The following is a 12589-nucleotide window of genomic DNA, read 5'->3' as shown; positions in this document are numbered from 1 at the left end:
GCTGCTTTGCCGAGGCAGCGGGAAGTGGAGACAGAGTCAATGGATGGGAGGCTAGTTTGTGTGATGGATTGGGCTACATTCATGACCTTTTGTAGTTCCTTGCAGTCTTGGGCAGAGCAGGAGCCATACTGAGCTGTGATACAATCAGAAAGAATGCTTTCTATGGTGCATCTGTAAAAGTTGGTGAGAGTCGTAGCTGACATGCCAAATTTCCTTAGTCTTCTGAGAAAGTAGAGGTGTTGGTGGGCTTTCTTAACTATAGTGTCGGCATGGGGGGACCAGGACTGGTTGTTGGTGATCTGGACACCTAAAAACTTGAAGCTCTTGACCCTTTCTACTTCGTCCTTGTTGATGTAGACAGGGGCATGTTCTCCTTTACGCTTCCTGAAGTCGATGACAATTTCCTTCATTTTGTTGACATTGAGGGAGAGATTATTGTTGCCGCACCAGTTCACCAGATTCTCTATCTCATTCCTGTACTCTGTCTCGTCATTGTTTGAGATCCGACCCACTGCGGTGTTGTCGTAGGTGTATAACGAGTATAGTAGGGGGCTGAGAACACAGCTTTGTGGGGCACCAGTGTTGAGGATGATTGTGGAGGGGGTGTTGTTGCCTATCCTTACTGATTGTGGTCTGTGAGTTAGGAAGTTCAGGATCCAGTCGCAGAGGGAGGTGCTGAGGCCCAGGCCTCGGGAGTTAGGAGATGAGTTTCGTGGGAATAATAGTGTTGAAGGCTGAGCTGTAGTCAATAAATAGGAGTCTGACATAGGTGTCCTTGTTATCTGGGTGTTCCAGCGTTGAGTGCAGGGCCAGGAAAATAGCGTCTGCTGTGGACCTGTTGCGGGTAGGCAAACTATAGTGGATCCAGGTAGTCTGGGAGGCTGGAATTGATTCGTGCCATGACTAACCTTTCGAAGAACTTCATAATGATGGATGTCAGAGCCACCGGCCGATAGTCATTAAGGCACGCTGCTTGATTTTTCTTAGGTACCGGGATGATGGTCGTCGTCTTGAAGCAGATAGGGACCTCAGATTACTGTAAAGAAAAGTTGAAGATGTCTGTGAATACCTCCGCCAGCTGATCCGCGCAGGATCTGAGTGCATGTCTGGGTACCCCATTCAGGCCAGTTGCTTTCCGTGTCAGAGCACCTTCAGGAAAGGTGCCCTGACATCTGCAATGGTGACCCCAGATACAGGTTCATCCAGGGCTTCCAGGGTGGAGGGCATGCTCTTGCTGACTTCTTGCTCAAAAGAGGCGTAGAATGCATTGAACTCATCAGGGAGGGGTGCATTGGAGCCGGCAATTTTACATGCCTTCATCTTGTAGCCTGTTATGTCTTGCAGACCTTGCCATAGTCGGCGGGGGTCGGTGTGGCTAGCCTGGGACTCTAACTTGGTTCCGCACTGTCTTTTGGCGGTAGTGGAAGGGTCTTTTTCCGGCTGGATGCCTGTGACTAGTGGTGTTCCGCAGGGCTCTGTATTGGGACCTCTGCTGTTTGTGATTTATATAAACTATCTGGAAGAAGGTGTAACTGGGGTGATCAGTAAGTTTGCGGATGACATGAAAATGGCTGGACTTGCAGATAGTGAGGAACATTGTCAGAGGCTTCAGAAGGATATAGATAGGTTGGAAATTTGGGCAAAGAAATGGCAGATGCAGTTCAATCCAGATAAATGCGAAGTGATGCATTTTGGTAGAACTAACGTAGGGGGGAGCTATACGATAAATGGCAGAACCGTAAAGGGTGTAGAAACGCAGAGGGACCTGGGTGTGCAAGTCCACAGATCCTTGAAGGTGACGTCTCAGGTGGAGAAGGTAGTGAAGAAGGCATATGGCATGCTTGCCTTTATAGGACGGGGCATAGAGTATAAAAGTTGGGGTCTGATGTTGCAGTTGTATAGAACGTTGGTTCGGCCGCATTTGGAATACTGTGCCCAGTTCTGGTCACCACACTACCAGAAGGACGTGGAGGCTTTAGAGAGAGTGCAGAGGAGGTTTACCAGGATGTTGCCTGGTATGGAGGGGCTTAGTTATGAGGAGAGATTGGGTACACTGGGGTTGTTCTCACTGGAAAGACGAAGGATGAGGGGTGACCTAATAGAGGTGTATAAAATTATGAAAGGCATAGATAGAGTGAACGGTGGGAAGCTTTTTCCCAGGTCGGTGGTGACGTTCACGAGGGGTCATAGGTTCAAGGTGAGGGGGGGGAGTTTTAACACGGATATCAGAAGGACGTATTTTACACAGAGGGTGGTGGGGGCCTGGAATGCGCTGCCGGGCAAGGTGGTGGAGGCGGATACACTGGGAACGTTTAAGACTTATCTAGGTCGCCACATGAACGGAGTGGGAATGGAGGGATACAAAAGAATGGTCTAGTTTGGACCAAGGTGCGACGCGGGCTTGGAGGGCCGAAGGGCCTGTTCCTGTGCTGTATTGTTCTTTGATGGATCTCCTTAGATCGTACCTGGCTTTCTTGTATAGGTCCGTGTCGCCTCACTTGAACTCCTCAGACCTGGACTTCAGCAAGCAGTGGATATCCCTGTTCATCCATGGTTTCCGATTGGGGAACACACAGATTTGCTTCTTTGGCACACAGTCTTCTACACACTTAGTAATGAAGTCAGTTACTGTGGTGGTGTACTCGTTCAGGCTGGTTGCAGAGTTTTTAAATACTGACCAGTCCACTGACTCCAAGCAGCCTCGTAGGAGATTAAACCAACATTGCATGACTCTCTTTGATGGATTCTTCTGCTTCAGTTTTTGCTTGTAAGCCGGGAGCAGAAGCACAGCTTTGTCGTCTGATTTGCCAAAGTGTGGGCGGGCGATAGAGCGGTCGGCATGTTTGATATTTGTGTAGCAGTGGTCTAGGATGTTTGGGCCTCTGGTGGAGCAGGAGATATGTTGGTAACTTTGTAGTACGCTCTTGAGCTTGGCCTGATTGAAGTCCCCGGCCACGATGAACAAGGCCTTGGGATGTTTGGTCTCAAGGCTATTCGTAGTGGTGTATATTTCATCCAGCCCGATTTTCACATCTGCATTGGGTGGGATGTAAACTGCCATCAGGATCTTGTGGGTCTGGAGTCGCATGTAGGCTGGATGAGGTGTCTGGCAGATTTCCTTCCTCGGCAGAGCTCTGAAGAAGAGTCATATCGGTTCGAAGCAACTCTTGTTTCCCTCTCCACGGATGGTGCCAGACGTGCTGAGTTTCTCAAACATTTTCAGTTTTTTTTTCAGATTGGTATCTTGCTTTTCTTTATGAATCTATTTAATCTTTTCCACTATTTCTACGCTCCCCTCCTCTTCTCTGACATTAACTTCATTCTCTTGTGTAGACAAATATAGTCGTCGTTTGTGAGGAATACTCTTAGCTGGGTGCAAAGTATTGTTTCACAATTAGGATAAGTTACAGCATTTATTGTGGTGAATGCATTGCACAAATTGAGATAATCTGCTTCACATTGTGCTCAAGAGGTTGTACAAAGAATTAATCGAGTTTGTGGGGCTAGAGTTTGGCATCCTACACTGGAATAAATCCTGTCCGTAGAGATGTTTGAAGTAAAAGTTAAGGGAAACCAGAAGTGTTGCCAAAACTGAAATAAGGACAGAGTAAGGCATTTGTAATAAATGAATTGAAGCACTAGGGAAAGAGTAAAGTAAGTAAAGTTTATTTATTAGTCACAATAAGGCTTACATTAACACTGCAGTGAAGTTACTGTGAAAATCCCCTAGTCGCCACACTCCGGCATCTGTTTGGGTCAATACACCTAACCAGCACGTTTTTCAGACTGTGGAAGGAAACCGGAGCACCCGGAGGAAACCCACGCAGACACGGGGAGAATGTGCAAACTCCACACAGACAATGACCCAAGCCGGGAATCGAACCCGGGTCCCTGGCGCTGTGAGGCAGCAGTGTTAACCACTGTGCCACCATGTCGCCCCAGAGAGAGTAATCAATGTGGTGACAGTCATCACAATATCCCATCATATTCCTCATAACCCTACAAATTAATCCTCTTTGGGCTCAATAGCAACATACAAACGAGAATTTGAGATATATGTGATGCTAGAAAAATTAGAGCAATGGGAAATGGCTCTACTGAAGAGCTGGCACAACCTTGATGAACCGAATGGCCTCTTTCAATGCTGTAATGTTCTATGATGCTCTGATTCTTCAAGTACATGGCTACCTTCCTTTTGGAAACTTCTATGAGATCTGATTCCACCAGCCCTTCAGCTAGTATGTGCCAGATCTTAACAATCTTTCATGTGAAGATATTTCCCCTTGCTTCCTCTCTGACTCTCTTCCCAATTATTTTAAATTTGCAGCCTCTGGTTGTTAATTGTATCAACAATTAAGCACATGCAGGTGGAGGGCATTGATTGAATGGTTACTTGAGCACATATAAAGAGACACATAATTTATTAATTTAGTTTTACTGATTTGCCCAAAATAGTATAAAGAGACACCTATTGACACCAAAGTTGAGTGGAGTCAGGGAATATATACCTGTAACATACTCTGTGACTCTCGCCAACTTTTACAGATGCACCATTGAAAGCATTCTTTCTGGTTGTACCACAGCTTGGTATGGCTCCTGCTCTGCCCAAGACCGCAAGGGACTACAAAAGGTTACGAATGTAGCCCAATCCATCACGCAAACCAACCTTCCATCCATTGACTCTGCCTACACTTCCCACTGTCTCGGGAAAAAGCAGCCAGCATAATCAAGGACCCCACGCACCCCAGACATTCTCTCTTCTACCTTCTTCCATCAGGAAAATGATACGAAAGCCTGAGGTCACGTACCAACCGACTCAAGAACAGCTTCTTCCCTGCTGCCATCGGACTTTTGAATGGACCTATCTTGCACTAAGTTGATATTTACACCCTAGCTATAACTGTAACACTACATTCTGCACTCTCTCCTTTCCTTCTCTATGAATGGTATGCTTTCTCTGTATAGTGCGCAAGAAACAATACTTTTCACTGTATACTAATACATGTGACAATAATAAATCAAATAAATCTATCCCAGGCAAAGACTGGCTTTGGATTCGCCCTTCACCATCTGGCTGTCAGGCATATTTCACTGCTTATCAACTAGTCAGAGAAAATAGTTTCTCACTGCTTCCTCTATCTAAATCCATTCATAATTTTGAACATCTCTATCAAATTGCCACTTAACCTTGAAAGAAAAGCAAAATACTGTGGACTGTGCAGGAAATCTGAACAAATTATTTAATACTTTGTCTAATTCTTTATTGACTACAATTTGTTGCATCCTGCTCTGTACATATTGGCTGCGTTTCCCTACCTTACAAAACTGACCACACTTTCCTAAGTGCTTTAAATGTGAAGTTGTTGGGGAATATCTTGGCACAATATCAAATAAAAGCAAATTACTGCAGATGCTGGAATCTGAAACCAAAAGAGAAAATGCTGGAAAATCTCAGCAGGTCTGGGAGCATCTGTAAGGAGAGAAAAGAGCTGACGTTTCGAGTCCAGATGACCCTTTTTCAGAGCTTTGACAAAGGGTCATCTGGACTCGAAACGTCAGCTCTTTTCTCTCCTTACAGATGCTGCCAGACCTGCTGAGATTTTCCAGCATTTTCTCTTTTGGCACAATGTAAATCCAAGTTGCTTTTTTTTCTCCCTTTGTCTTTCTGACCATTGAATGCAGTATTAGTTGAGAAACCTGTAACGACGACCATTTATGTTGCTTTTGCAGAATAAACTGGCAATTAACGGTGAAGAATGTACGAGGCAATTGGAGGAAATGACATTTCAGCTTAAAGATCAGTTCAGAAGAGTCCAAACCGAGCAGGAGACGATCCTTTGTGCTGTAGGAAAAGAAATTGATGCTGCGTGTGATTTCCTCTCCAGGGATCCTGGTGACAAGTTCAAAGTAATCAATGTAAACTCTTATTGACTTTACGCAACTAACTTCAGTTTGTTCCTCTCCACCCCCCCCCCCCCCCTCCCTCCTCCACCACCTGCTGTGTTGATCCCTGTCATCAGTATTTCATTTTCAGCAAAGGCCGCAGGCAGATGACCTGTATTTAAGCAGCTATTGATGATGCACTGTTGATGAAAATGAGTAGAGATGTGGGAGAGCAGACTGACTTGACTCACTTTGAGATTTCCTCCAGTCCTTTTCTCACTTCTCGTTTGGATTTGTGACCTGTAAACCGCACTGAAGCAAGTGCCCCGTTAATGTTTTACCTGAATATAGTTTCTAAGACTCTACCCACCACTAAATTCCTTGCACCCTATCTTGAATAACGGTGTCACGTTTGGCGCTACCCAACCTTATGACACCACTCCCTATCCTGTAAGACACTCATTAAAACTTTACCTGCAACTCACCTCTCCCAACAGTCAAGTTTTATTTGTAGAGTTCCTTGGGCCTCCATGTGCTATATAAATGCAAGATGTTGCAGAGAAAGAACAATTTTTGTTCAAACAGTGCCTTTCGTGTCCTCACAATGCTGCAAATGAAATGCTTTTGAAATGTAGGCGCTGTTGTTTTGTAAACAAGCCAGTTTACACATAGCAAAGTGTCATAACCAGCAGTGAGATCCATCAGTCTTTTTCTGTGGTGTTGCCAGTATACCAGATGACGTACTCATGCTGCTTTTATTTTTGAATGCATGAGAGAGCAGATAAGGCTTTGGCAAAAGATCTCAACCAAAGGGAAGTGCTTCCAATAATGCAGCACTTCCTCAGCACTGCATTAAAGTGCAGTCTATTTGCCCAACTCCCTGGAGTGAGGCTTGAGCTCATCACATCTGACTTAAAAGGCAAGAACTTGACTCCTGGGCCCATCAGATACTAGCCAACAGTACTGTACATGTCACTGGCTATCAATGGAATTAATTCATATCAAAACACTTTCTCAGAGTATCTTTATCATATTTATAATAGAAATTTTAATTTCTGAGAACATGTATTTGAAGAATGAGGGAACAGATTCATATGTAAAATTAATTTCCGACTGCCCCCCTCATTTCTGTCTGTCTCACCACTTTGGTTATTTATTTCAACTCGATTTGACTTGAGTGCAGATGATAATTCTTGCTGCTTTCATTCCTTTAACAATACATTGCCCTTATGTATGTATTTTCTTTTGAATGTTTTTCAGTTCCAGCACTGCACCATAAATCAGTTAAGAGGTATTGAAGTATTGTGAATGACAATTGAAGTAATAGATTTTTATTTTGCTGCTTTTATTCAACATGCTCACATTCTTGACTATGTAAATTCTGTGCATCTGAATTCTATAGGCAGATAAATTGCATTCAGTTGATTCATCTGCTCTGCAGCTTTTCTTGTTGATTGGTTGTGTCTCAGTGGGTGCCTCCCTTGCCTCTCAGTCACAAGGTTATAGGTTCAGGTCCTACTGCAAAATATCAAGGCTGACACTCCAGTGCAGAACTGAGAGAGTGCCGCACCGTCAGGGGGACTCTTTTTCTGATAAGATGTTAAACCGAAGCCAGGTCTGCCCTCTCAAGTATCACAGAATTGTTACCGTGCAGAAAGAGGCCATTTGGCCCACCGTGTCTATACCAGCTCTCCGACTGAGCATAATGACTTAGTGTCATTCACCTGCCTATTATCCATACGTTGTTTCTATTCAAAATTATCTAATGCCCCCTTGAATGAACCTGCCTCCACCACACTTCCAGGCAGTGCATTCCAGACACCAACCACTCGCTGTGTGAAAAAGTTGCTTCTCATTATCAGATTTGTTTCTTTTGCGAATCAGTTCAAATCTGTGTTCCTTTCGCGCTTGAGCCGTTTACGAGTGGGAACGGTTTCTCCCTGTCTACTCTGTTCAGCCCCCTCATGATTTTGAAAACTTCGATCAGATCTCCTCTTCGCCTTCTGCTCTCCAAGGAGAACAGCCTCAAGAGGAAGTCTCTTCTTCGATTTAACCTCGTTTCCCCTCCCCCCAATCCCAACCCATCACCTGTGAGGCGCCCATGGGCCACTTAGACCTCTATCCGACCCACTCATCTGGAGTCTTTGTGCTTCCTCTTCCTGTAAGTGATCTAGGATCCCTTTGGCCCCCTTGTTTGTGAGCTTTTCATGCAGCTTTGCAGGATCCAGTTTCCCGTCCCTCGGTCTTCCCGCTGCCTTCCATTGTTCATCATCGTCACCCACCATCTCTTTGCCCCTCTATGTGCCACTGTGAGTCCTCACCCTTCCCCCATCTTCTTGTACAGGCCTCCTTCCACATAGCTCCCCGCTGCCTCCCTTTATTTTCGTTGGGCCATTGAGCCTCACCTCTTACTCCAACCCTGGTTGAACTTCAGACCTTTGTTACGGTGGCAGTGAGAGTCCCACAGCACAGTCCTGTCCAGATGGACACTGATGTGTGGTGCCGGGGCAAGGAGACCCCATGTACACCCCAACCCCAGGCATAGTACTGACCTGAGATGGTGATGTAGGCGGATCCATGGGTCCAGCAGCTCGGTCCTGTGCATGAAACATAGAAACGTAGAAACATTAAAAAAGGAGGCCATTCGGCCCTTCAAGTCTGCTCCGCCATTCATCGCAATCATGGCTGACCGTCCAACTCAATAGCCTAATCCTGCTTTCTCCCCATAACCTTTGATCCCATTCGCCTCAAGCACTATATCCAGCCACCGCTTGAATATATTCAGTGTTTGGCATCAACTGCTCCCTGTGGTAATGAATTCCACAGGCTCACCACTCTTTGGGTGAAGAAATGTCTCCTCACCTCCGTCCTAAATAGCTCGGTGTGAAGTTGGAGGCAGGAACCGGTCTGCACCGGCAGAGTGGTGTACAGCGCGTCAGTAGCAGCACAGTGTTGCACTCACCCCAAAGCCTCTTGCGAATTGAGGATCACTTTGTGCATGCCGCTCATTAGCAATCTGGTTGTAATTTCATGCTGGCAAGATTGAAAGGACTGACGGGACAGCTCTCTTAATGAGCATTCATGAGATACAAAAGACATTCATGCCAGCAGCCAGCCGGAAGACCGAACCACTATTGGGGGGAGAATTGCTGCACGGTTTTACACTGGCAGGTTTCTGACACGCTAGATACTCCACTCCCACCTGCCACCAAACCAGCCATGGGTAGGATGGGTGAATTCCACCCAACATTTCAAGGCCAATATGACTTTGGAACTGAGAGTCATATTAGACTCTGTGTTAACTCTGTTTCTCTCTCCACAGATGCTACCAGATCTGCTTGGTTTTTCCAGCACTCTGTGTGTGCATGCTATTTAAATACAAGTGTTTCTTTTTGACCTCCTGCAAAATTGTCCCTGCAGTGATGCTCCATCAGTCCTTTCCAGAAGAGGGTGCTAAATTATCTCTTATTACAATACTCACTCTCTTAGCTTGCTTAAGTCATTTAATTATTAGTAATTCTAACTACAACTACAGGACTAATGAAACACAACAGTCCTAAACTGTACCCAAAAGTAATTTATTGCTTGCAGCGCTGATACAGTCACTGAATAATTTGAATGGCTGACACCTTGCTATCATTTTACTGGCATTGAGGAATGGAGCATTTCAGTTAAATAGTCACATTGGAAGAATCCTTAACTATTTACAATTTCTCTACTTTCCTGAACAGATTTCCCAGTAATTTTCTCATTCAAATCCTACTGCATTGTCAATTTCCTTGAGTAATGAACTTGTACCCAACACCACGGCGAACCTCGGTCCTATCTAAAGTTTATTTATTAGTGACAAGTAGGCTTACATTAACAATGCAATGAAGTAACTATGAAAATCCCCTAGTCGCCACACTCTGGTGCCTGTTTGGGTACACTGAGGGAGAATTTAGCATGGCTAATGTACCCTAACCAGCGCGTCTTTCGGACTGTGGGAGGAAACCGGAGCACCCGAAGGAAACCCACGCAGACACTGGGGAGAACGTGCAGACTCCACAGAGACAGTGACCCAAGCCGGGAAATTGAACCCGGGTCCCTGGGGTTGTGAGGCAGCAGTGCTAACCACTCTGCCACCGTGCCGTCATCTAAGTCCTTGCGCTACGTGAAGGGAAAAGCTGCTTCTGATGGACTCCCAATTTGTGAGAGGGAGGAGAAATCAATTGGTGAACTGAACTTAAAGGCAATAATTCTACCTTGGGTTTTAGTTGCCGTTCATGCACAGCTCCAGTCGGCCGCTCTCGGCCATCTTTCGGCTGCTTATTCATCTTGCCACCGTTGCGTGATCTTGCTGTGCGTGAAATTGCTGCTGTCTTTTTGTCCTCCAAACATTTCAAAAATTAATCACTGAATTTGAAGGTGTTAGAGATAATCTGTGCTTTTAATGTTTTTCTGATTTTTGGAATACCATCAGAATCTGTGGTCTCAAATCTCTCCCCTGGCAGCCCCCTGCCAGGCTCCTTTAGCCTGCGTGCAACACTGTATGTTTTGTGGACAGGTACACAGCTGTTGTGGTGCAAACAGAGCTAAATGTCTTCTGTAAGATGCAAATGAGATTTTTGCAGTGCAGGAATAACTTGTGACGGACTTACTTGCAAATCACATTAATTTTCTGCATAAAGAAATGTGCAAATGATGAAAGGTGACTGGTGACTAACTGGAGTTGGTGAGAGGTAGAGTGCTGGCGACTTCCTAACTGCTCTTGTGTGTACAAGCTTCCCGGAGATTGTGTTTCAGGGCTTCAGCAGGAAATCAATCAAGGTTCATGCTTTAGAACCGTGAGCCTAATTAATTTCCTTTATAAACTGTATGAATCTGCCACCTGGAAAGTAGTTTTTTTTTGAGCAATCATTCTTTCCGTATGCAATCTCTTCTGTTAACAAACAAACCGCAATCTAATTTTCTTTGCAGGCAATAACACTTACACCTGGATTAGAAAATGATCCTCATCGCTGGCTGGCTGAAATGAAAGTACGTATTCAGGGTGACGGTCTGATTAACTGCTCCAGGGCCTCGATGGTGTTGGTAAAATTTACAAAGAAGGCCCTTGGCACACCGGCAGCAATGCTTACAGGGTCACAGCAGACGGCAGTATAAATCTGTTCAATGGAAATGTTTCAAAGGAAGGAGTTTAAGGGGTATGCGATGAGATGGTACTAGAAGACCTAATAAAGGTTTAAAATTTTGAAGGGGTCTAAAGGGTAAGCATAGAGAAGATGTCCCCACGTGGGGAACCCGAAACCACCATCAGATATTCACTAATAAATCCAATAAGGAACTCAGATGGCACTTCTTTAACCAATGAGTTGTTAGAATGTACAATTCAACATGGCGTAGTTCAGGAGCATAGCAGGGATGTATTTATGGAGAAGTTAAATAGTATAAAATCGAATAGAATGGAGGAGACCATTTGGCCCATTGTGCTTGTGCTGGATCTTTGAAAGAATTGACCAATTTATTTCCCCATAATCCTGCAAATTAGTTTTGTTCCTCTTGAATCTGATTCCACCACCCCGGCAAGTAGTATATTCCAGATCTTAACACTCTGGGATCTTCTGATTCCGCCGAAGCCTACAGGCTTTTGCATAGCATGTCCGCCCCACTGCTGGGGGTTGACTTCAGCAAGACTGGAAGATCCTGCCGGTGGGAAAGGATGGAAAATCCTGCCCTCTGCCTGCATAAACTTCCTTACAGTTCATTGCCAATTGTTTTAAGTCTGTGACCCACTGGCCAGAAGAAATGGTTTCTCTCTATTTGCTCCATCAAAACCCATCATAATTTTGAATGCTTTGATGGAGTCTCCCCATAGCCTCCTTTGCTCGAAGCAGAACCATTCCAATTGTTCTAATCTCTTCATGTAACTAAAGTTCCTGGTACCATTCTGTGAACCTCCTCTATAACCTCACCAGGGTCTTGGCATTCTTTCTAAAGTGTGGTGCCCATAATTGTACACAATACTTCAGCTGAGTCCTAACCAGATTTTGCATGGCTTGCTTGTTTTTATATTCAGTTCCCCTATTTACGAAGCTAAGTAACCCATGATCTTATTTTAAAGGCCTCATCAACCTATCTTGCTCCCTTCAAAGATTTGTGAATGTTCTTTCTCCTGCTTCATCACCTCTTAAATTTTACCATTTAGCTTGTATTGCCTCTCTGTGTTGTTCTTCCCAAAATGCATTAATTCACATTTCTCTATGTAAAATCCATCTGCCTTGTGTCTGCCCATTTCATGTGTCTGTCTATGTCCTCCTGAGGTCAGTTACTATACCACTTGCTATCCTGCTATGTTGCCAGGTTTTTGTATCATCTACAAACTTCTAAATTGTACTCCTTACATTTGGTCTTTGGACCATTGCTTTTCTTGGTTCTAATACCGACCCTTGGAGGAACCCATTGTATAATTTTCAAGAAGAAGAAAGGGATAGAAGGATATGCAAATAGTGTAGGATGAAGCTTCTGTGAAGCACAAACACTGGCATCGACCAATTAGAATCATAGAACCCATACATAGAATCCAAACAGTGAAGAAAAAGGCCATTTGGCCCATCGAGCTTGTACCAACAATAATCCCACCTCAGGCCTATCCCCATAACCCCACATATTTACTCTGCTAATCCCCCTGACATTTAAGGGGCAATTTAGCATGACCAATCAACCT

General features: G+C 44.7%; 1 protein-coding gene across 1 annotated transcript in view; it reads left to right on the top strand.

Moving 5' to 3' along the window:
* cep128 (centrosomal protein 128) overlaps window positions 1–12589 on the top strand; it is a 323727-nt gene that overhangs the window by 140286 nt on the left and 170852 nt on the right. The window contains exons 15-16 of the mRNA XM_078234447.1: window positions 5731–5907; window positions 10843–10902. Of these exons, the coding sequence (XP_078090573.1) occupies window positions 5731–5907; window positions 10843–10902 (237 nt within the window). The remainder of the gene's footprint in view (window positions 1–5730; window positions 5908–10842; window positions 10903–12589) is intronic.

The sequence above is a fragment of the Mustelus asterias genome, chromosome 18 (assembly GCF_964213995.1).
Source record: "Mustelus asterias chromosome 18, sMusAst1.hap1.1, whole genome shotgun sequence".
NCBI lineage: Eukaryota > Metazoa > Chordata > Chondrichthyes > Carcharhiniformes > Triakidae > Mustelus > Mustelus asterias.
This window is presented reverse-complemented; position numbering and strand designations above follow the sequence as displayed.